This window comes from Elaeis guineensis, chromosome 10 (assembly GCF_000442705.2).
Source record: "Elaeis guineensis isolate ETL-2024a chromosome 10, EG11, whole genome shotgun sequence".
NCBI classification, from domain to species: Eukaryota; Viridiplantae; Streptophyta; class Magnoliopsida; order Arecales; family Arecaceae; genus Elaeis; species Elaeis guineensis.
In genome coordinates, this window is record NC_026002.2 from 38,004,272 (window position 1) to 38,030,718 (window position 26,447).

Below are 26,447 nucleotides of genomic sequence, written 5' to 3' on the forward strand. Positions count from 1 at the left end.
GTTGACTGCTTAAGCTCTGACTTATATTGTAATTGAAATGTCCTAGTTGAGGTAACACTTTTAACTGGTAAAGCTCGTTACAAGCTTTAGCAAGTAGCCGATTAGGTTGAGTTTATTTATTTCTTTTAAAAAAATGATAATGGCATGATTATTGACCCCAAAAAAGGAAGCTGCAGGTCTTTTTCCCTTCTCCACTTTCTTTCTTCCTTTTATCCTTCTTCTCTACTTCTTTTGTTTCCTCCACTTTAAATTTTCTTGTTCCTTTGAAAAAATTACATCCTTTTCACAGTTATTTACAGCTATAACCAGATCATGAACAGATTTAGAATTGAACTACAGCAGTAATCATTTTCATTGACTTAGAACAGATTCAAGTCTGATTTTCAATATTAATGAAGCAAAGGGTCGAAAATTAAATAAAGTTCAGACCTAAATTCAGATCCAAATTCAACAGCAAAGTTGTTTATTCACCAGTAATCACCACCAGAATTACATCAGTGGACCTACAATACAAGGCCGATTTTCAATTTTCATGGAGCAAGAGGTCGAACATTGAATATAATTCAGACCTAAATTCAGATCTGAATTCAAGAGAGAAATAGTTATTCACAAGTAATCACCACTAGGATTACATCGACATACCAACAATACAAGGTTATTATTTCTATATTTGGTTATAGTGGGTGGCTGTATTAATAATGCATTGAAAATCATTGAAAAGCAGATACTACTGGTAAAAGAGGAGTGAACTGTAGATAAGAGGTTGGTAATCCAAATTAAGAAACTTTTCTGTAGGTTTAAATATCTTCCAGTAGGTGCCTAGAAAATATTACCATCATTGCACGATCATTGTAAGGCATCACAGCCATGAAAGCAGAAGATTTTTAAAAGCAAAAACATTATTCTCCACTGGAAATTTGAACAAGCTGACTTTACAACATTATCTTATCAATATTGGGTTCCACATAGAAACCAATATATATATATATATATCAGACCCATTGGCATGCATGGTAAAGCATGTGTCGCAGTTCCCCACCAACACATATATGCCTTATACACATAAGTCAAGCACTACAACATGCACAAACATCCGCTAAATCATGATAGCAGACGGTTCAACTTATCAATATCATTTATCATGGACAACACATTCAAACCCCCAAAAATAAGTGACTCATTCCTCCCAAACTCAGAAAGTAATTCTTGGTAGTGGGTAGCATACTTCTCCTAGCAGGGCTCTCAGCAAGGCAACGCCCCTCCACATTTTAAATTCAAACTATTCTGTGTTCTTAAAATTAAAACCCTACAGCAAGGAACGGAAAAGGTGTGATGATTCACTAATGACCGGAAATTGTATGTGGGGAAAAAGAGTATCAAAAGCAACTGATCCTTTTCAGAAGAATCTAACAATCAACTCAGTGCTGCAAGGGCATTTCATGGTGCACGTTCGTCATTGTATCGTCAATCATGGAGGAAACATCAGGTATGTTGAATTAAGAGTAATGCTTCTTCATGGGGAAAGAAAATGGATAAATGGATAAATTATTTTTTAGGGAAAGAAAAAAGAAGCGGGTTCTGGGTTCATGGATGCTATTATCTTCTTACCAAGAAAGCATCTGCCGCCTCCAGCTCCACCCATAAGAGGAACGCCGCCTGAGATTTCTCGACAGTCTTGGGTCTACCCGTGAGGCATTTGGCAACAATCGCATCGCATACTTCCTTCGCATACCTGCATTGACAAAATCCATCCAACAAACAATCGTAACCATTTGCAACAAAAGCCCAAATGCTACAACAGCCAATGCCGCAAGACGGGCAGCGACCATACCTCCCAACATCAGCATCCGCGGCCTGTAAGAACGCAATTAAGGCATCCAGAGCCTTCTCCTGTACAGGAGCATTCGAATCCGCCACCGTCTTCTTAAACAACGGCGCTAATCCCAACACCAAAAACCAGAAACCAAGAAAATTAGCAACTTCTGGCTCAGATCCAGTCAACAGCTAAAACGCAAAAAACATTTAAATTGAGAAAGATATTCCTGTCCAAAAACCGGTGTTCGTCGGTCCAATCGAACCGATCCCTGGATCGCGAGGATCAAAGGGTGATTTGTCGAGGGAAATGGGTAAGGAACCGGGTGGGGATCGGATCGGGGGCGTACCAAAGTCGCGGAGCCGGGGATCCTTGGGATCGGAGATGGACCCGCAGAGGGCGGCGAGGTCGATGTTGGCGTCGTTCCGGACCTTCCAGTTCTTGTGAAAGAGCCGCTCGTCCCACGGAAGCTTCTTGGCCTCCTTCAGCAACTTCTCGTCCTCCGTCGCCATGGCCGCCGCCGCCGCCCTCCTTCCTCTTCTTCCTCTCTCTTTCTCTCTCTATATATACAACAATCTACACCAGAAATGCCCTTCGGGCGGTGGATCCGATCGCAGAAAAAGAGACGCCTTGTCTTCGTCTTGGGATCTCTCTCGCTCCGCCGGCGAGTGGAGAGAATGAAAAATTAGGAATGGATTTTTTTTTTTCCTTTTCGGACGCGAGGGGAGGGGGGATTTGAGGAAAATAGAGAGGGAGGGTGTGGGGTGGGGTGGGGTGGGGGTTGGGGAGGGGACTAGGGGAGGGAGGTGAAACCGGAGACTTGTTTGGGTTGGCACGTGAGAGATGGTAGGTTAGGGGTCGGCGTTAGGGTGTGGCACGTGGGAAAGGGAGCGTGCGAGAGGGGGACGGGCTGACGGCGTCAAGGGGAGTGTCGGCCCAGGTACGGGGCCGAAAAGGGTTTGATTCGTTTGAAAGAATTCAAAATGGTGATGTCTGTTTTTGTTTTCTGTTGCCAGATGCCAAGGCGTGGTTGGGTCGGGCGGAGGCTTCCGACAGCCAGGAGAGAAACAGCAGCGACTTTACGGATTATCTATTGATCCCGGTACCCGGCACGAGCGTTGCACGTGATCTTTAATAGTGATTGTTCTCCTACTTGAGCTGTTCTGGTAATGCCGCAATGATGATGATTTATTAGTGTACTCTTCCTTTCCGTACCGTGGGATGGATAGCTTTTTTTGATCCTGGCTTTCTGCTTTTGTCTTTAATTCTTTTTATTTTTAAAAAATTAATTATAAAATAAAAAATATTATTTATTATTAAAATCGATTTCAATTTTAACCTTAACTATTTTGACTCGACAATAACCGACCGAATGTATATCTTCGACTGATCGATTTTGATTCAGTAATAATCGATCGATCGAATGTACAACTTCAATAATATATCGATCGAACTGATAACTCCGACTCTTCATCAATCGATTGAACAAATATCATCGACTTATGACCAATGACTGACGATACAGCATAATCACCAACTGACGATCATATCTACTATCGACATACAGTTGGCTAATCTGCTCAATATGCCTTAACCATCATGAACGGTTACCGGCCGCACATCACGACGCCATAATTGAGAAATTAATGACCCACTACGTGATTATGGTCTAATAATTTAGCGCCATAAAATACGGGACCACATCCGATGGTTACAAGAACCTTGTCTATAAAAAGAGGTAAGAAAAACAGGGTTGGTAAGCCACTTCTAGCCAGAACTCTGCTACTTTGAATATTGACATCTACTGTTCACCAGCTTTCCTCTCTAACTTAAGTATCGGAGGATCCCCACCGGACATAAATCCGATCAGTGCAAACGTTGTCTTGCAGGTGTTCGTTCCCGGTGACAGACGACGGAGAGTTGGCCGTAACAGATTGGCACACCAGGAAGGAAAAAAGAGAGACAATATTCACCATGGCGAAAACTAGAGTCCAATATTTGACTGCAACTGGATCGACGAAATACTCTTCCAGCTGAAAAGAGAATCTTCCCCCTCCTCCAGTAGTAGAGTCTAGTTCCTCACATCCAATGGTCACCACGGATGACCAGATCGCTGCACTCGTGCAGCAGATGATTATTCTTATGGAGGCGATCAGAAGCCTCCAGCAGCAACAGACTCAGCCACCGATGGAGCAATCGGTGGCACAATCGGTGCCATCTAGACACAGCTACCGCCATCCACGGTGATCACAATCTCTTTCACCAAAGCGACCATCACGACTCTCTCATCGGGACGAGCAGTGACACATGCGGCATTCTCGACATGCCATCCACCATTCACGGCATCCCTCTCCTTCTCAGTTGGATCGAGCATGGAAAAGAAAGCGATTGTGAACACCATCTGCTTCCCCCTCTAACTCATCGGGGGGTTCCACCTCTGGAGTTTTCCAATGGTGACTTAATGATTACAAACATAAATTTCAAGAGATCAATCGCCAACTTGCTCAGCTTTAAGTGGAAGATCGGAAGTCCTCCAACGACTATGACTTTCACACCGCCCAACTGCTTTCTTGGTACATCTTAGACCAACTGATCCCATTTCGATTCAAAATACCTCAGGTGGAGTCGTACGATGGATCCATCGATCCGATCGATCACCTTGAGAGCTATAAAACTCTCATGATAATTCAGGGGGCTACCGACGTCTTCTTATGCATCGGCTTTCTGGCAACTCTTTAGAAAGCTGCTCGAGCTTGGTACTCTTGGCTTCAGTCAGAAAGCATATATTCTTTCAAACAGTTAGAATATTCTTTTGTAGCTCACTTTAGCACCAGTCAAAGGCCGTCATGCACTTCTGATAGTCTCTTCTCGATTAAATAAGGAGAGACTGAAATACTTCGGAATTTCGTGGCTCACTTTAATGTGGCCACACTTTAGGTCAAAGATCTCAATGAAAATATGGCTATCTCGATCATGAAAAAAGATCTGAGGGGATCTCGATTTGTATATTATTTGGACAAAACTCTCTCTCGAACTTATGCTAAATTTTTGAAGCACGCATACAAATACATGCGCGCAGATGAAAGAGCTTTTGATCGGTGCCAGACAGAAGGCAAAAGTCAGAAGAAGAAGAAGCAAAAGAAAGAAGGAGCTCCGACCGAATCAAGTCGGCCACCATCCAATAAGTGGGCTTCACCCTGACAACAGAGTCCAAGGCCGAGTTATGGCAGGTATGACTCCTATACTCCTCTTTTCGCTCCTCGTGCACAGATCTTCATGGAGATCGAAGGAGCAGAATATCTACGACACCCTCCATCGATGAAGGCATTGCCGAGGAACCATGATCGGAAGAAATATTGTCGGTTCCATCATGATCACGGTACGATACCGAACAATGTATTCAGCTCAGGGATGAGATAGAAGCCATGATTCGACGAGGCTACCTCGATAAATACCGAAGAGATCCACCGACTTAACCTCCCACTGATCGACGACCTCAACTGCAAACTAGGGAGACTGTAAATAATCAACCGACTGCAGGGATGATCAACATGATCTCTGGACAACTGGACAGGAGGGCAACTTCCGAAGATGAGTCAGCAAAGCAACGATGACTTGACAATATAATAACTTTTTTAGAAGAAGATGTTTGGAAAATTCAGACTCTCCATGATGATGCTATTATTATTTCAGTGACAATAGCAAACTATGATGTAAAAAAAATCTTTGTAGATAATAGAAGCTCGATTGATATTTTATTTTATTCAATTTTCTTCTAAATGCAACTGCCGAATGACTGACTCAGAAGAGTCTCAACAGCATTGGTCGGCTTCACAGGAGATACTGTCACAGTGGAAGGAAAAATCTCTCTCCCTTTAACCGCTGAAACTGAACTACAATATAGCACTGTTTTCATAACGTTCACGATAGTTCGGGTACCTTCAGTTTATAATGCTATACTCGGATGATCTGGACTTAACGCCCTGAAAATAGTGGTTTCAACATACCCTCTGTTAGTCCGATTCCCAACAAGACATGGAGTCAAAGAAATATGTGGAGATCAACAACTCACCCGATGTTGCTTCCTTGTCTCCACTCAGAATAACAAATCTGAAGACTCTTTGCCTGTTGACAAATTGAACCAAAGAAAAAATCAGGAGAGGGGTGAACTGACTGAACAACTGATTTTTATCCCATTAAAAGAAGAAGATCCGAGAAAACGATCCGAATCAAATCACAATTATCCGACTCAGAGCGGCAACAACTAATAAAATTGCTCCGAGCCAATATCGATATTTTTGCTTGGTCGGCCACTGACATGTCCAGAATTCTTTCAGAAATAATAACTCACTGATTTAACATCAATCCAAATGTTAAACCGGTGAGACAGAAGAAATGATCTTTTCTCCTAAAAGACAAAAGATCATTGATGAAGAAGTCGACAAATTCCTTGCAGTAGGCTTCATCAGAGAAGCTACATATCCCGACTAGCTTACCAATATGGTAATGGTGAGAAAAGCTAATAGGAAGTAAAGGATCTGCATCGACTATACTGATCTGAATGGAGCCTGTCCGAAGGACAGCTTTTTTTTGCCAAAGATTGACCAATTGGTCGATGCGACTTCCGACCACCGACTTCTGAGTTTTATGGATACTTTTGTCGGATATAGCCAAATCCATATGGCACCAGAAGATGAGGAGCACACGACTTTTGTGATCGATAAAGGCATATACTGCTATAAAGTAATACCTTTCGGTCTGAAAAATACTGGTGCTACCTATCAACGGCTTGTCAACAAGATCTTCAAGATACAGATCGGGCAGAACATGAAAGTATATGTGGATGACATGTTGGTGAAGAGTCTCCAAACTTCAGATCATGTTCGAGACCAGGAGGAAGCTTTCAGCACACTTCGGTGGCATCAGATGAAATTAAATCCGACCAAATGTGCATTTGGAGTAATCTCCGAGAAATTCTTCAGATTTTTTATTTCACAACAAGAGATCAAGGCTAATCCCAAAAAGATCAAAGTCATCATCAATATGAAGCACTCGAGTTCAAAGAAAGAGATACAGCAACTCAATGGAAGGATTGCCGCACTCAGCCGATTTATTTCTAAGTCGATCGAGAGATGCTTGCCATTCTTCAAAACTTTGCAGCAGACGAAAAATTTTTTATGGTCAGGTGAATGTCTACAATCCTTTGAAGACTTGAAACAATACTTGGCTTCTCCACCTTTGCTCACAAAATCAAGGGTCGGAGAGACATTGTATCTCTATTTGGCAACTTCAGTAGAAGTAATTAGTTCGATGCTCGTCCAGGAGGATGAGAATCGAATTCATCGACCAATCTACTACACCAGCAAAGTACTTCACAATATCGAAGTTCGATACTCAAGGGTAGAGAAAATGATTTATACCCTGATTATATCAGCATAACGACTTCGTCTGTACTTTCAAGCCCATCAAATTGTAATTTTGACAGATCAACCACTGAAGGCGATCTTACATCGACCTGACACATAAGGTCGGATGGCAAAGTGGGTAGTAAAGCTTGATGAATTCGACATTCAATATCGTTCATGATCGTCCATGAAGGCACAAGTCCTAACTGATTTCGTTGTCGAATATACCATATCCGATAATAAGCCAGAAGACACAGATGGCAAAATAATAAAAGAGGATACGACTCTAGACCTCGACCTAGGGTCGATCTGGGTGCTACACATTGATGGAGCATCTAATACATAGGATAGTGGAGCCGATCTTATACTTACAAATTCTGAAGGGATTGTCACCGAATACGCCTTTCGATTCAATTTTAAAGCTTCAAATAACCAAGCCGAATGTAAAGCACTTTTGGCTGGCTTGAAGATAGCCAAAGAGCTCGAGATCGACAGTTTGAAGGTCTTCAACGACTCACAACTAATTGCTGGACAAGTTAAGAGTGAATTTGAAGCCCGAGATTCTACTATGATGAAGTACCTTCAAAAGATGAAAAATGTTACGACGAGCTTGAAACACTTCGAGATCTTTCACATCCCCAGAATCGAGAATGCTCGGGCTGACATACTTTCATGACTGGCTACTACTACTTTCAACTCGCTGGATCGAATATTTGTCGAATGTCTCGAGCAGTCGAGCATTAACAAAGTCAAGAAAGTATTGCAGCTTACTATCGAATCGAACTGGATGGATCCGATCATTGAATACCTGACTGATGGGACCCTTCTTGTGGATTCCTCAGAGGCTAAATGACTTCGATGGACAACCTCTCAATATGTGATGATAAGTGGTCATCTATACAAAAGGTCCTTCTCTCTCTCCTTGCTGCAGTATTTGGGACCTACAGATGCTGACTATGCACTTAGAGAAGTACACGAAGAGATTTGCGAAAATCATTTGGGGGATAAATCTATAGCTTATAAAGTCCTGCGACAAGAATATTATTGGCTCACCATGAAAAAAAATGCAGCTGAACTCGTCCGAAGATGTGAACCATGTCAAAAATATGCAAATATACAACATCAGCCAGCTAGTTAGCTGACATCAATTGTAGCACCATAGCCCTTCGTACAATGGGGGATTGACGTACTTGATCCTTTTTCTCTGACATCTGGTCAGAGAAAATTCATAGTGATCGTCATTGACTACTTTACCAAATGGATAGAAGCCGAACTTCTAGCGCAAATCATCAAAAACAAGATGGAAGACTTTATCCAGAAATTCATTATTTACAGATTCGTTTGCCACACACCATCATCATCGATAATGATCGACAATTTGATAATCAAAATTTTAGAGAGTTTTGTGCAAAATTTTATATCACGCACAAACTCATTTCGATCGGCCATCCACAGTCAAATGATAAAGTGAAAGTAACAAACCGAACAATCCTACATGGACTGATGATCTGACTGAATGAAACCAAAGGTCTCTAGGTGGAAGAGCTATATCCGGACTTATAGACGTATCGGATAACTCCCCACATACCGACAGGAGAATCCTCCTTCAATTTAGCTCATGGAATAGAAGCAATGATATCGCTCGAGATCGAATTGCCATCAACAAGAGTTGAACAATACTGTAAATCGAGCAACTCTGAATATCGGAGAGCCGATCTAGATCTTCTTCCAAACTCTGACAGCAAGCTCAAATTTGGATAGCTGCATATCGATAAAGGATAGTCCGATATTATAATGCAAGAGTCAAGCCGAAGGTCTTTCGATCAGAAGATTTGATCTTAAGAAAAGTAAAAGTATCAAAGCCTTTGGATCAAGAAAAATTATCTCCGAACTGGGAAGAACCTTACAGAATATCTGAGACTCTTAGATCGGACGCATATTGGCTAGAAACTCTCGAAGGGTCGGCGATTCTTCGAACATTGAATGTCGATAATTTGAAGATGTATTATTAATAAAATCGTCAATATATACATTATTTGAAATGCAATTAGAATTTCAGAATCACAAGTCTTTGACAAGTTTTATCAACTACCAACTGAATGTCGGCTTTCATTCCCAAAGCTGAGTTGTTTTCTGTACTTAGACACAAAGAATCAACTGCTTCAGTGATAATTGTATCTCGATTCTCTACAATAACTGACATCGACTACAGGCTACACTACAAAAATCGAATTGCCGACTATATTTAGTTCTCAATGTCGGCTTTCTATTACAAAAGCTGACTATAGTCGAAAGACTAATATACCGACTTAGTCCCAACTAAGTGGAATAAAAAATATCAAAATGATCAAGGTCGGATTGCAATTATACCGACTAGGCTATGGAGAGTCGAAAGATATTCAGCTTACCATCGATTATCAAATAATTTGACGTACAAGCTCGATCAAACGTCGGGCACGAGATATTCGACCTATAATCATTTCCTAATTTTGTTAAGTATGTCAAAATGATTATGCGACTAATGGATATTTTATAAATCCTACCGAATGATCGAACAATCGATTAATGTTCGGTGATTATTCTACATCGCAGACATTGCAGGCATTATCAACAAGCAAAACAAGAGATAAAATTTTGAAGAAGATGCTTTCATTCATTATCAAAAAGAGTTATAAAATTGAACCGAAGTCCGACTACAAGTATCAAATTACAAAAAAAGAAAGCAAAATACACCGACTAAGCTTTGTCATCATTCCTTTGTTCGAGTGTAGTATCCCCGACTTGAATGATTTCGAGCTCAGTCGGTGCTTCTTTTTGAATCAAAATGGCTTCTCCTTTAGCAACTCCATCTTCTGATCTTGAAGGGATGATACTGCTCAAGTCGAGATCTGGATACAACTCTCTGACCATCTCGCTTGGTCGACCACATCAATAGCCTGACCCACTCGTATGAAAATAAAGAGGGCTTCAAATTTTCGTCCACTGTCATTAGCATGCTTGGTTGCATGGCTTAGACAAGGATATGAAGCACATAATAACAACTTATTCATCCGACCATCGGCTCCAGGGACGAAAAGTTGAAACTGCTCCGAAATACAAAACTACTCTCGGAGCCGTTCGATATTCGATCTCGAAAGTGAAGAGGACTCCACATCTAGACTCGATTGAAACTCATCTGTCGGATTTTTCGACCGATCTTCTCAAGAAGGAGAAGCCCTAGCCATGAGAATTACTCTAAAGAAGACAGAAGACTTTAGAAGAAAGAAGAAAGGACTCGAAAGAAAGGCAAAGTTGATCTAAAAACTGGGAGCGATAACCTTGGGCATTGGAGCAACAATCCGGCAGAGTCCCAGCACTACCAAAGACAATGAAAAGTAGAAATTTGGCTGAGAGCGATCCTATATATGTAGGATCCCTCAACGACCGTGATGAGAGCGGTCAAATCAAAGATCCATCAGATGACGATATGTGGCAACATCTGGATCGATCATTGGTCGGATGGTTCGATGCACCTGTTTCAGATTAAACCACGTCATCCCTATCTGCGTGAATAATTCTGACCTAATAAATTCGGACATGTAGAACAGATCTACTTGTCAGAATCATATCATTTGATGCCAAATCGACTTTTCGAAATGACACTTGACATTGACAACTGATACCAAATCCTCCGATCAGTGTAACTGATAACTGTACCTGCCAATACGATAAAATAACTGATCACCCGTATCTCAGAGGAAACGACGTCAAAATTGGGGCTCGATATGATAGAACTCTCTTCGTCTAATATGATAAACCACGTAACAATTTACATGTTGGATCACTTTAGACTTGAGAGTGGAGGGCAACTGTTGGGGTAAACCCGTCGACTTCGACTTTGGTCTCCATGACCTCGACTCGATAATAGCCGATCGATCGAATGTATGACTCTGATTGATCAACTTTGATTCAGCAATAGCCGACCGATCGAATGCACAACTTCAACGGAGCATCTGTCGAACTGACGACTCTGACTCTTCATCAATCGATTAAACAAATATCACCGACTTATGGCCGGTGATCGATGATACAACAAAATTACCAACTGACGATCATGCCTACTACCGACATACAGTCGGCTAATCTGCTCAATATGCTTTAACCGTCATGAACGATTACCGACCGCACATCACGGTACCATAATTAGAAAATTAATGACCCACTACGTGATTTTGGCCCGATGATTTAGTACCATAAAATACGGGACCACATCCGATGGTTACAAAAACCTTGTCTATAAAAGGGGGTAAGAAAAACAGAACTGGTAAGCTACTTCTGGCTAGAATTCTGCTACTCTGAATATTGACATCTACTGTTCACTAACTTTTCTCTCTAACTTAAGCATCGGAGGGTCCCCACCAGATACAAATTCGGTCAGCGCAAACGTTATCTTGTAGGTATTCATTTTCGACGACAGGCGATAGAAAGTTGGTCGCAACAATTATACTTTAACAAAATAAAAAATATCGATCTTGATTTATATGTCCAGATTGTTTACAGGATAAAATTTAATAATCATGTGCAATCTCACATGCCAAATGATGAATGGACTAATAGCTTGAATCAACTGAGTCCATTCAAAATTTCAAAGATAAATTATAAAAATTCCTTTGAGATGTATGTTTATTATATTATCATTGAATAGTTTGAAAAACTTATACTTGCTTGCACCCATAAAATATAGGTTGCGTTTGGCATGCAGCTATAACTATAGCTATGTTAAACTATAACTAGGGTCTAAATTGTGAGCTGTAGTTGTATTAGCCTAAGTGTCTGATAAAAATTAATTGTATCAGTAAGCTGTCATGTACAAAATACCACAAAAGGATATGATCTCATTTTATTTATTTTTCACATCACTTTAAATATTTAGTTTAATTAAATATAACAGATATAATAAAAATCAACTTTATTAAATTATAAAATAAATAAATTATAAAATAATAAAAATAAAAATCATGTGATATTTTTTAAATTTGAATTAAGAATTAATGGAATTGTATAGTTGTTCATAGCATTATTTTTGTAGATAAATTTTAAAATTTCAATTCATAATAAAATAAAAAATTTCTATTATTATGGGGCATAAGTTGTTTACAGAAAGTAAAATCTTTAATATATATACATCTATTAAATTATTTCAATAAAAAATTTGGTTTGCTATAAAAATTTGAAATCTTAACAATATCTATCATTCCACTATATAGAAGTAATACTGTTATGAATGCCACTTATAACCTGACATCTCTCGTATCTATTCTCATCATTTGTTGAGGAATCTCCAGCATTTACGTAAAGCACATAAAGAGGATTCTCTTCTAATATAGTAAAAATTATATCATCATTTGAGTTCATCCTTATATAGTTGTGCAGGGCACGTGATGCTATCATAAACTTGCCTTGTATTACAGCACTAAAATTTAGCATGACTCTTAGTATTTTCTATCTTTTCTTCAAAACTCTAACATTGTGCTCCACACGAGGGTTTTGGTAGGAAAGGGAGGGTTTTCAAGAAACCTTCCCATGTTCCACAAAATTTTTAGTGGAGGAAAAGATTTTGGAGGGTTTCTAGAAACCCTCCAAACTCTATTTTTCAATCCTACCAAATCGGTAGGTTTTGGAGGGAAGTGATTCCTGCTTAAAAATAATGATATTTAAATTACTATTATATCCTCTATTTATAAAACTCAAAAATACATTCTCCTTTTCCCAAATTCGATGCATGCTCTCTCTCTCTGAAGAACGGTTCGTCTCTTGCAAATTTTTTTCATCTCATAATCTATCTTTGATCTAGTTTTAATGATTTACTATTGCTATAATATTTTTGTTTCTTGTATGTTGATAATTTTTTTTTGGCTTATGGCACAGCTCAAGTTCTCATCTACTCTTGCTTCGACTTTGGCTTTACTCTCTCTTTTTACTAAGGTTCGTCTCTTGTCCAATTAAATTTATTTTTTTATTTTCATATATGTTTGTTGTGATCATTATTGAATTTATTTTTATTGGTGAAATATTTATATTTTATAGATGCAAAGTCAAGGAATTGAGAAAAGAAAATTACTTTATAGAAGATTAAGTATTCATCTTGCAATGGTTGCTGCACTTCAATGTATTGTTGTTGCTCGACGTTTTCTTTTGATGCAATCTCGTAAGAGAAAAATCAGTGCAATAACAAGCCTCGAAAGAGAGAGAACTAGAGAGAAAATTTTAAGTCGAATAAGAAATAGTGAAGAAAGTCGAAAGATAGTAAGAATGGGGCCATAAGCTTTCTTGAATTTGCATGCTCTTTTAGAAAGAGAAGGTGGACTTAAGCCAATGAAATTGGCTTCTGTAGAAGAGCAAGTTGCCTAAACACTTTATATTTTATCACATAATGCTAAAAATCATGAAGTGCAATTTTGGTTTCTAAAAGAGGCTAGAACTACTAGTCGCCATCTTCATAGCATTTTGAGAGCTATAATTAAAGTAGAAGATAAATTTTTATTATAACCTGTCGGTTCAGAGATCCCACCTGAGATAAATCTTAACAACAGATTCTATCCATATTTTAAGGTAAAATTCTCAAATTATTTTTAAGAATTTGATTTTATCTTAAAATCAAATATTAACATAAGTACAAATATTGTTAAAATTACATTGGTGCAATTGATGGAACACATGTACGTGTTAAAGTTAGTTGCATGGAAGCTCCTAAATATTGTGGTAGGAAGGACCATCCAACTCAAAATATTTTGGCTGTTTGCTCGTTTGATTTAAAATTTACTTATGTGTTGCTGGGATGGGAATGGACTGCATCTGACTCAAGAATTTTAAAAAATACATTAAGAAGAGAAGATAAGCTAAAAATTCCTGAAGGTATAAAAATTGTAACATATTTTGTTACTATACTTTTTGCATTTTATTCGAATAAATTATGATGTTGAACATAATTTTTTAAGAAAATATTATCTTGTTGATGCTAGATTCATGCTAACAAGTAGGCTTCTTGCACCTTATAGAGGAGTTTGATATCATTTGAAAGAGTATTCTACAAAGAATGCACCCCAAAATCCTAAAGAGCTATTCAACCTTCGACATGCATCATTATGCAATGCAATTGAAAGGGCATTTGGTGTTCTGAAGAAGCATTTTGAAATTATATCCAATGCAGTTGAACAGACATGGATTAAAAGCATAGAAATTAATAACTTTGGCATGTTGCATTTTGCATAATTACTTAATATGTGTGGATCTAAATGATGATCTCCTGACTCAAGTGCATGAAGAACTTGCAAATCAACCTCACCGACAACAAGAATTTCAAGTTCATATGAATGAAGGTGAAGATGCTGCTAGAGGAGAACTTTTGTGAGATTCAATAGCTAATCAGATATGGAGAGATTATAAGCAATAGTTTTATAGTTTACGATTACTTATGGTTTATTTGTTGGTTCTCATTAATATCTTTGAATATTTCATATATTCTACTTATATGTTTAATGTTTTAAATTGTATTTGTGTTTTTTTATTGGAGATGAATGATTCCATCTATATATATGTGTCTTATGTACATATTTGTTACAGTATGCTTGGGAAAAAGAAAGATCTAAATGATGTGATTGATAATAAAGCTTTGATATGGATGCTTGCTGTTGCGGCCAATCCTCTGTTGCGCTTAGCTCCGATGAAGAGCAATCTACCCAAGAAGTCCATTGATCAGAATTATATCCGATAGAGATATTCCGATGCTTAAATCAGTGGAGAGTGATGAACAGCAAATAGAATATTAAAATTGACAGAGTATCAGTCTAGAAGTATCTTACCAATGCTATTCATTTATCTTTCTTTTATAGACAAGTTGTTGGTAACCATTTATAGCAGTTAGACATATAGGTCCTACTTATTCCAGCACTATGTGATCGTGGGATGGATAGTTAATATCCATTGATGATCATGGTATGTGACCATTATACACTTTCTGCACTGGTGATTTCTGAAATACCAACTTTATGTCAGTAGTCTAAGTGTGCCGACTGTATATCGATAATTATAAAAATTTGAATGATCATCGATCGATGACTCTGATATACCAACTGGCCATCAATTATGAAGTCCGTCGGATCATCGTGATTGACTTTGTCCTGCTAAGGGGCTGATTGAGAATTTTTGACTATATATTGGTGTAACCGACTATCAATCAGATATCTGTGTTCATGCCACCGATTGCTAGTTGGAGGATAGGCTTTGTAGTTGCTCCGCACCCATCCGAGAAGTCGATTGAGAATTGCTGACTGTCAGTCAACTTATCAATTGATAGTTGGCTATCTGCTCTCTGGTGTTGATATATAAAGTCGGATGAGGCACTGCAGTCCTTTGTCGGTCTAACTTTGATGTTTCATCACCTATTGCCGACTTACAGTCATGATGACCGACTATAAGTCAGGGAGGCTGATACTAAGTCAGAGGGAGCAGATTCGATTGCCCCAACAGTTGCCCCCAACTTTCAAGTCTAAGGTAAAAGATACGTGACTTGACATGTTGGATGATGGGAGTATCTTCTATTATGATTTGAAACTGGATTATACGGTCACTTTGGCTATCGGCATTCATGATTTCTTTGAAAATTGAATTGTCATCCACTTTGTTGTTTCGTTGATCATTGTTTCGGAGGTCGTGCAATCATTATTGGGGTGTCACCTTGAGGAGATAGTTATTTGATTTTGCAGGCGACCAGACGATAGAATGATTTGATTCGATTTGATTTTGACCCATCGGTAACTGTCCCATGTCTGATGATTGTTGGCTCCTAGTGATTCACATAGATTGTGTCCTTGTGTCAAGATTTGATAGCAAGTGCGTCGAAGGGTCTGAACGTCGAAGGATTCGGATGCAGCCACATGTCAAGATTCGTGAATGTCTCGAGTTAGGCAAAATCATTTCACCCGTTAAGGGGTCTATACAAGGTTTGATGTCCCTATCATTTGGATCTGAGAAGCATCCTTCTGCTGTAACAGAGAGCTAAGTACTGTGGGTGTAGGGAGTTGTTTTCTTCTTCCTTCTTCACGTTTCCAAAGTGTAGTCTTGCTTTCAAGTTCCTTCACCTTCCTTTCCTTTCATTGTTTCTTTATCTGTTCTTCTTCTCTTGATAATGGCTTTCGATAGGGGTAGAAAGGATAAGAAACCGATAGATGATCCTTTAGAACCTCCTCAATGTAGTCGGTCGGGTGATCCGATTGATGATTTCCTTTTGGATTTGGATGTGGAAGTTTCTTTCTTGTCTGAATTCGATGTCGTTCAACTCCAGGGGCAGTACCGCATCCCGAAGCAGTTCTAACTTTTAGTGCCTGATCTGAATGATTGGGTGAATTCTCCTCCTCTCGATCAGGTATTGATTTATGTGGAGGACCTCAGAGTAGGTCTTCGCTTTTTGATTCTAGAGTTTGTCTAGAATCTGATCGATTATTATGGGATATGTCTGGCTCAGTTGGCATCAAATGGTATTCAGCTTATCATCTCCTTTGCTCTGCTTTGCCATCTTATCCTGACTAACCCCAGTCCATCATTGTTTTGGGCATTTTTTGTTCTCCGACCGCACCCTAAGGCTGGGGGTTGGTGGTTTTTTGTTAAGGTCATTGACTTATCTCCGACCTTCCTTCTTCCATTCACGGATGGAAGAATGAATTTTTCTTCACTTCTTCTTCATGGGCTTGAGATTTTTTCTTTTCATGGGAATATCCTAGATTAGGCCCGAATGACAATGATCGGATAGATGTCGGGGATCGGAAAGACTTCCTCCGATTGTAGGACATGGAGATCCTTGAACAATGAGAGCTGTTGATAGAGCAGCACTTGTATAATGTCAGACTTGGTCCGATTTCCTCTGTAGGTATAACTTAGTAACTTTTATTGCTTTCCATTTGTCGATTTAATTTCAAAATTATCACTGAGTTGTTGCTTTTCTTTGTAGGCATGAAGCTGCCGTCAGTGGAAAGGATTTGACAATGGGTTGTTGTAGGGAAGAGACCTGGTAGCGCGGGTCCATCTCGAGAACTGAAGAAGGTCTGGCCTGACACATCCTCGGTAGTCGGCCCTTCTGAGATGCGAGCGAATCTTGTTGTTGCCTTGCTAGTTCCTAAAGTCCTACCAATTGCCGACATTCCTCCAGTAATTCCAGCAACAGTTGAGGCTTCAGTGGGTGTTCGCAGTGGTGATGTCACGTCGTTGAACCGCCCCTGACATCGATGACGTCTCAAGCACCTTCCACATCGCGTTGATCTTCCACTCCCAACTAGTTATCGGCTCTGGTTGATCGGCCATTAGCTCAAGATCATGGGAAGGTGCCACAACTTTCCGATGGCGCAACTGGTGGAGATGTTCCTGAGGGCTTCATGGAATATTTTGACATCCAGATGTTCGAAGGTGAGTCAGCCTTGAGCAACCCAAGACCGGCCAAGAAGCTCTAAAGGTTGCACTTCTTCTGACGGATCAGGAGAACAAAAAAGATCGGATCGAGTCCGAGATATTTTTTTCATTTTACCCTATTTTCCTCGCTCTAAGTCAATATTCTCTTATCCATCTATCTTGCGTTCACTGATTTTTGCGATTCTGACTTTTCCCTTTTTTTTCAGTTGGTGCACGACATGTCATCACTGGAGCGAGGGTATCGAAAGTTTGCAGATCTTCATCAGATGTGGTCTGACAAAGTGATGGCCGCAAATGTCGAAAATGATGCCACCGTACAAGCGGTAGCTCAACTGGAGGAAAAGCATCAAAAAGAGACCTCCAAATTGAAGGTCAAGTTGGAGTCGGTAAAAGCTGAACTAGAATCTGCAAGAGCCGAGTTGGAGATGGCTCAAAAGTCCATCAAATTTCATGAGGCCCAGGTTCAACAGAAGAAAGAGACTATCAAGCAAGTCAGAAAGTAGTGTGATGACAATCTCTAGGAGTTGGGGAAGCTATAGATGCTGCATTGGGCTACCGAAGAGTAGTTGGCATTGATCGATGCGGAGCTAGCTACTGCGAAGAAGTCGGCGAAGGCTGCTCAAGAAGCTTTAAGTCGGGCCATCAAGGACTATAAGGAGTCTGAAGACTTTGAAGAAGCGATCCTCGAAGGCAGCCATCAAGCTTATTGGGTCGGGTTCAAAGATTGCCAATAAGCAATCGTTGCATTTTATCCGAACCTCTATCTGAGCAGCATTCAAGTTGAGGCTCTAGAAGACACTACCCCAGCTACTGAAGAAGAAATTGTGCCTACTGCTGAGGTAGTTCCGGTATCTACTAAGGAAGAGCCGGCTATCGGGGTCCAAGAGACAAATACAGTGGCGGTGACTGGAGAGACATCTGATGGAGTCAATGGAAGAGAGTTGGTGTAGCTTTTCATTTTCTTTCTTTACTCATAATCGGACAATAGTCCAACTTATCTTTTATAATCGGACTTTGGATCCAATTTTGTAATCCTTTGCTTATGAATAAAAAGAAAAATTTTCTAAGTGTCGAACTCCTGGTATGTTGCTTTTTATTATAGATGACCACTGTCAATGAAGTCGAATGTCAATCAAGTTGTCGATTATCAATCGATAAACCAAATGATGTTCTATAGTCATAGTCATAGAATTTATCTACTAGCCAGGTATTAGCCGACTAAGCTTTAGATATATATTTTTCTAAGTATTTAATAGATGGGGATTAGTTGAATATCTTTCGACCGACCAGAGTCGAGTCGGCATAATATTTTGCTCAATCGTGGCTAAGTCGGCATAATATTTCGCTCAGCCATAGCTGAATCGGCATAGTATTTTGCTCGACTAAGATCGAGTCAGCATGTAGAATCGTCTGATCGAAGTTGGTATGTTTTCGTCAATTAGTCATCAGTCAGATATCATTTTGTAGGTAGTTGAGTATCCAAGAAGAGTTGCTATTCGATCATTTCATTTTCAATATCTTATACATGTGGACAACTTTATTGATAATATATTTTCAGGTTATCTGCATTTCATGTTCGAAAAATAGTCATTCCGTCGAAAGTCTTTAGTCGGTATGCATCGGAATGAAAGATTTCGATCATCGTGTAAGGTTCTTCTCAGTTTGGAGATAATTTTTTTTGATTCAAAGATTTTGAAACATTTGCTTTCCTCAAGATCAAGTCTCTAGGATGGAAGACTTTCGGTTTGACTTTTGCATTGTAGTACCGAACTACTCTCTATCGATATACTGTCATTTTTATTTGTGCTTGCTACCGAACCTCTGAGAGCAAGTCTAAGTTGGCTCTTCGATATTCAGAGTTACTTGACTCTGCATACCGTTCAACCCTTATCGATGGTAGTTCAATCTCCACTGGAATCACTACTATTCTATAGGTCAAGTTGAATGGCGATTCTTCCATTAAGATATGAGGAGTCGTCCGATACATCCATAAAATCAGATATAATTCTTTCATCGAGAGGTCTTTGACTTCATTCAGTCAGATTTTGAGACCATGTAGAATCATCCGACTTGTCACCTCCACCTTACCGTTAGACTGTGAATGGCCGATTGAAATGAGTTTGTACGTAATTTAAAATTTTGTACAAAATTTTTTAAAATTCTAATTATTAAATTATCGATCATTATTGATGATGATGGTATGCGGCAAACCTAATCTGCAAATGATAGACTTTTGAATGAAATCTTTCATTTTTTCTTCAGTGATCTGCATTAGAGGTTCAGCTTCTATCTATTTAGTGAAGTAGTCTGTGATGACCATCAATTTTTTTTTTTGATCAGATGCCGGAGGGAAGGGATCAAGTATGTCTATTCTCCATTACATGAATAGCCATAGCATAATAATCAATGTCAATTGACTGACCGGTTGGTGCTATATATTAGTATATTTCTGATATGGTTCGCACCTTTGAACTAGCTCGACAGCATCTTTTTTTATTGTGAGCTAGTAGTATTTTTATCGCAGAACTTTATAAGCCAATGATTTATCCTCCGAGTGATTTTCATAAATTTCTTCATAAATTTCTCGGAGAGTATAGTCGGCATCAATAAATCCTAAGCATTTAAGCAGCAGAAGGAAGAATGACCTCTTGTAAAGTTATCTGTTCATTAAGATGTATTGTGAGGCAGTCCATCTTAGTCGTTTGGCTTTCAAAGGGTTCATGGGCAAAGTTTCATCGGTCAAGTATTAGATGATCGGATCCATCCAACTTGGTTCATCATTTATTTGTAGTACTTCATCAACCTTGTCAATATTCAACTGTTCGAGATATTCAATAAATGTTCGATAGAGTAAGTTGGATGAAGTGGTTGCAAATTGAGATAGCACATCGGCTCGGGTATTCTCTATTTTCAGAGTGTGCGAGATCTTGAAATACTTAAAAATTGATGTGAGATCTTTCACTTTCTAAAGGTACTTCATCATAGTCGTGTCTCAGGCTTCAAACTCATCCTCGACTTGTCTAGTGATCAATCGTGAGTCGATGAAGACTTTCAGGCTATCTATGTTGAGCTCTTTAGCAATTTTCAGCCGACTAGTAGGGCTTCATATTCGGCTTGGTTATTTGATGCTTTAAAGTCGAACTGAAGGGTGTATTCGGTCACAGTCCCTTCGAAGTTGGTGAGGATGAGGCTGATTCTGCTCTGTTGGATGTTGGATGCCCTATCAACATATAGCATCCATACTGATGTAGGTTCGATCTTAGGATTCTTAATTTATTTCAACTTATCGTCAGATTTATTATCAGATCTATCGTCGGGTACAGTATACTTGATGATAAAGTCAACTAAAATTTGGACCTTCATTGATGGTTATGGGTATTACTGGATGTCGAACCACTGAGTTTGATTGCCCATTTTGCCATCCGACTGGAGGTATCTAGTTGATATAAAATTATCTTCAATAGTTGGTCTATCAAGACTACTATTGAATGTGCTTGAAAGTATAGTTGAAGTCGTTGCACCGATATGATCAGAGCGTAGATCATCTTCTTCGCTCTTGAATATCTTATTTTGATATTGTGGAGTACCTTGTTGGTATAGTAAATTGGCTATTGAATCCGATTTTCATCCTCTCGGACAAGCACCAAACTGACCGTCTCCGTGGAAGTCGCCAAGTAGAGATACAGTATTTCTTCCGTCTTTGATTTTGCGAGTAGTGGGAGAGATATCAGGTATTTTTTTAGATCTTTGAAGGACTATCAGTATTTATCTGATCATAAGAAATCCTTCATTTACTGCAAGATCTTGAAGAAGGACAGACATATTTCTATCGATTTTGAGATGATTCGGTTAAGTACGACGATCCTTTCGTTGAGTTATTGTATCTCTTTTTTTAGAGCTGGATTGTTTCATATCGATGATGGCCTTTATCTTCTTTTGGTTAGCCTCGATTCCTCGTTGCAACATAAAAAATCTAAGAAATATTTCGACAGTCACTCCGAATGCATGCTTGGTCAGATTTAACTTCATCCGATGCCGTCGAAGTATATCGAAGGCTTCTTTTAAGTCCCAAATATGATCAGAAGTTTCAACATTTTTTACCAGCATATCATCGATGTAGACTTCTATGTTACGTCTGATTTATGTCTTAAACACTTTGTTGACCAACTATTGGTAAGTCGCTCTGGCATCCTTTAAATCGAACGGCATCACTTTGTAATAATAGATACCTTTATCGATTGTGAAGGCAGTATGCTCTTCATCTTTGAATGTCATCCAAATCTGATTGTAGCCCATGAAGGCATTCATAAAGCTCAAAAGTTGATGTCCCAATGTCGCATCGACTAATTGATCAATTTTTGATAAGGAGAAGCTATCATTTGGACAAACTTTATTTAGATTGGTGTAGTCGATGTAGATTCATTATTTTATTATTATCCTTTCTCACTATTATCATATTGACGAGCCAATCGAGATAGTTGGTCTCTCTTATAAAGCCAGCTGCGAGGAGCTTATCAACTTCTTCATCGATGATCTTCTGCCTTTCAAGGATAAAAGATCTTTTCTTCTATCTCATCAGTTTAACTTTGGGATCCATATTTAACCAATGAGTTATTATTTTTGAAAGAATTCCTGGTATGTCGGTCACAGACCAAGCAAAAACATCGGCATTTGCCCTTAGTAAGTCCACCGCTGTTTTCGCTTTGGATCAGGTAATTGCGACTTAATTTGAATTGTCTTTGTAGGGTCATCTTCTCTTAGTGGGATCGAAACTAGTTGTTCAGCTGGCTTATCCTTTTTTTTATTTTTTCTCTGATCCAGTTTGTCAAACTGATAAAGGGTCTTCAAGCTTACTGTTTTCGATAAAAACTATAAAGCAGCGACGGGTTAGTTGTTGATCCCCACTCATCTTTTTAACTCTGTTCTTTATCAAAAATTGGCCTAGTAGATGACATATCGACACCACCGCTCTCAATACATTAAGTTTCAGTCATCCGAGTATGGTATTGTAAGTCAAAGGAACTTGGACAACCGTGAATGTCAAGAGGATGGTGCTTTATCGTGGATCTATTTTCACAGTTAGTGGGAGAGTAATTTCTCCTTTCACATTGATGCGTCTCCGATAAAGCCAACTATGGGTGTAGAGATTCTTCTGAGTCAGTTGGTCAGTAGTCGTATTTGAAAAAAAATGAATAAAATAAAATATCTGTTAAACTTTTATTATCGACTAAAATTTTTTTTACATCATAATTTGCTATCATCATCGAGATGATGATAGCATCATCATGGAGAGTCTGTATTTTTCAAACATCTTTCTCTAAAAAAAAGATTACATTATCATCAAGTTGTTGCTTCTTTACAGACTCTTCTTTGAAAGTTGCCCTCCAATCACTCGATCGCTCGAAAATCATGTTGATAACTCCTGTCGTCAATCGATTGTCGATCATTTCCTTAGGTTGAGGCTATGGTTATCGATCGGTAAGAGCGTGAGTCAGACGGTCACGTCGAAACTTGATAAGATAGCCTCGTCGGATCAGGGCTTCAATCTTTTTCCTGAGTTGAATGCACTATGCGATATTGTGATCATGATTATGGTGGAACTGACAATACTTCTTCTTATCGTGGCTCCTCGGTGGTGCCTTCATCAGTGGGAGGTGACGGAGGTACTCTTCTCCCTCAATCTCCATCAAAATCTGTGCACGAAGAGCAAAAAGAGAAGTATAGGAGTCATACCTGCTGCTGTAATCATTCGACTTTGGACTCCATCGGTTGGGTGAAGCTCCCTTATTGGTTGTTCCCGATTCGATTCGATCAGAGCTCCATTTTTCTTTTATTTTTTTCTAATCCATTTCTTCTGTTTGTCACCAGTCAATAGCACCTTCATATGCACGAACATACTTATACACGTACTCCAAAAGTTCTACATAAGTCAGAGGGAGAGTCTTATCCAGGGAGTAGTAAACCTAGATCCTTTCAGACCCCTTTTCATGATCGAGATGGCCATATCTTCATTGAGGTCCCAGACGGTCGTCATTCTGACGAAAAAGAAAGGGATCATCGTAGAGCATGACGACTATCCTTGGATGGCACTGTACGCACCGTCGACTCCTTCGTCATCGGTTGTAGCTACTGCTGCTATTGGAGGCTATGCACTACCTTTGTCAGCATCTTCATCTACTGCATTAATACAGCAAGTTGAGTTTGGACGTTCGTAGTGATGACTGGATGCGAGAAACTGGACTTTTACTGGTGATAGAGAAAGGAGATCTTTTCGATAGAAAGAGTGCTTGGTGGAGCCGGTGGAGTTCTAAGCTCTTATTTTCACCATTGTTAGATTCATTTTCTCCCCTGCTTGGTGCACCAATCTGTTATGGCCAATCCCTTATTATGCCTAGCTCCAACGAAGAGCAACCTGCAAAAGAAGTCCATTGATCGAAATTATGTCCGACGGAGACCCTCTGATGCTTAAGTCAGTGGAGAGTGGTGATCGAGCAATAGATAGAATTTTAAAATTGATAGAGTATCACCCAGAAGTGTCTTACCGATGCTGCTAATTTATCTTTCTTTTATAGACGAGTTGTTGGTAACCATTTGTAATGGTTAGGCATATGGGTCCTGCTGATTTCGGTACTATATGATCATGGAATGAATAATTAATGCCCACTAGTGATCATAGTATATGGCCATTATGTGCTTTCTGCATTGGTGATTTCTAAATACCGACTTTATGTCGGTAGTTTAAGTGTGCCGACCGTATATTGACAATTGTAGAAATCCAAATGACCATCGGTCTGTGACTCTAATATATCGACTGACCATCGATTATGAAGTCGATCGGATCAGCATGATTGATTTGGTCCTGCTAAGGGGCTGATTGAGAATTTTCGACTATATATCGATGTAACCGATTATCAGTCAGATATCTGTGTTCATGCCACCGATCGTTAGTCGAAGGATAGGCCTTGTAGTCACTCTGCACCCGCTCGAAAAGTTGATTGAGAATTGTCGACTATCAGTCAACTTACCGATTGACAGTCGGCTATCTGTTCTCTGATGTTGATATATAAAGTCGGATGATGCACTGCAGTCCTTTGTCGGTCTAACTTTGATGTTTTATCACTTGTTATCGATTTACAGTTGTGATAACCGACTATAAGTTGGGGAGGCTGATACTAAGTCGGAGGGAGCAGATCCGATTGCCCCAACACCTGCAATGGATGATGCACTTGTTGATGCATTTATGCATCAATATGATATGGAAAACAAAGTGAATGGGACATTCACTACAAAGGCAAATAAAAATATTGTGAAAGAGTTGATTGAAAAATTTGGAGAATGACTAACTAAAGAGAAGGTGAGAAATCGACGAAAAACTATAAAGAAAAACTTTTCTGGAGCTTATGACATTTTCAAGAATGGGTTAAGTGAATTTTCATGGAATCCAACTACATAGTTGTGGAGTGCAGAACCTGAGGTTTGGGAAAAACTGGTTGAGATGAGTTTTTATTTTTAATTTTTTATAAATATAATATTTAAATACTAATTAAGGTGTTCTTTCTATTTTACAGTCTAAATTTCAAGCCAAGAATTGGATGTCTACTCCTATTCTAAATTATGAGAGGTTGGTTATACTTTATGGAAATGATAGAGCAACTGGAGATCATGCTGAAACTGCATCAGAATTAAGGAAGAGAAAAGCTACAATAGTAGATGAAGACTTCATGAATACTGTTGAAGGCATTGATCACTTAATCTCCCAAAATGAGGTAACATTGGAAGACTGTACTGCATTAGCAAATGACGATGTTGATGTTGAAGTGCCATCTCAGATACCTTCTACAGGTGGATGTAATAGAAAAGTAAAGAAAGCTAAGAAATCAGAAGGGGAATTTGATAAAATATATTCTACAATGAATAATGTTGCTGAAGCACCTAGAGAGATGAATCAATCTATGCATGAGAATTCAAAGCCTCTAATCTTAGATGAAGAACTTTGGAGTCTTTTGCAAGAATTGGAATTTGACCCAAGCTTGATGTCCACCATCTTCTACAAGCTTATGAGTGATAGAATCATGTTGCGCACTATCTTGAGATGTCCTATGCATCTTAAGAAGCAAGTAATAATGCAGCTTGCATTTGGTTCTTCAAATCCAAATGGACCTTGAATCTTTTTTATTTTAATTGATTTGGTGCTTATACTTTAATAATATTGGGGATATTCTGATGACTGCCTTTCAATTTGTTGCAAAAAATCAATTTTTTTTCTTCTTTTCTCTTACTACATATCAGTTTTGTGAGAATGAAGAATTCATTGCCGGTAGAAGAAGTAGATATGTTTCTTTCTGATGCTTTTTTAAGGATAGATCAACCAATGTGTATAAGAAATTACAAAAATCAGGACAATAAATACTTTGTAGATTCTTGCTGCTAAAACTCTCTAGATCACTTGAAACAAACTTGGATATCAAATAATATTAAAGTAAACGGCTGATCTTGGAGGATCTAGCAGGGAGGCAAAAGTGTTGGAGTCGTTCTGTTTTGTCTTGGGACTGTAGATGAAAGCTTGGGTCTGCAGAAAATGAATGGAAAACAATTTTAAGAGTGGAAGTATGAAATTAGCCAAGTCAAAAGTAGAATTTGGCTGGATTATATATTTATATATAATTTTGCAGTCAAAGGCTTGTAGTTATTGTTGTTTGCCTGATATTGGCTTGGCTTATGGGTCAATCTTGATGCTTCAAAAATTATATTCTTGCTTCAAAGAAGATAGCCAACAAATGATGAATTAT

At 39.0% G+C, this 26,447-nt stretch overlaps 1 protein-coding gene across 1 annotated transcript in view; it reads right to left on the reverse strand.

Moving 5' to 3' along the window:
• LOC105052416 (protein MOR1-like) overlaps positions 1 to 2,578 on the reverse strand; it is a 34,697-nt gene extending 32,119 nt beyond the window's left edge. The window contains exons 1-3 of the mRNA XM_073245111.1: positions 2,163 to 2,578; positions 1,832 to 1,937; positions 1,609 to 1,732 (exon numbers count right to left, since the gene is read on the reverse strand). Of these exons, the coding sequence (XP_073101212.1) occupies positions 1,609 to 1,732; positions 1,832 to 1,937; positions 2,163 to 2,325 (393 nt within the window). The 5' untranslated portion in view covers positions 2,326 to 2,578. The remainder of the gene's footprint in view (positions 1 to 1,608; positions 1,733 to 1,831; positions 1,938 to 2,162) is intronic.
• Positions 2,579 to 26,447: the final 23,869 nt, after the last annotated feature.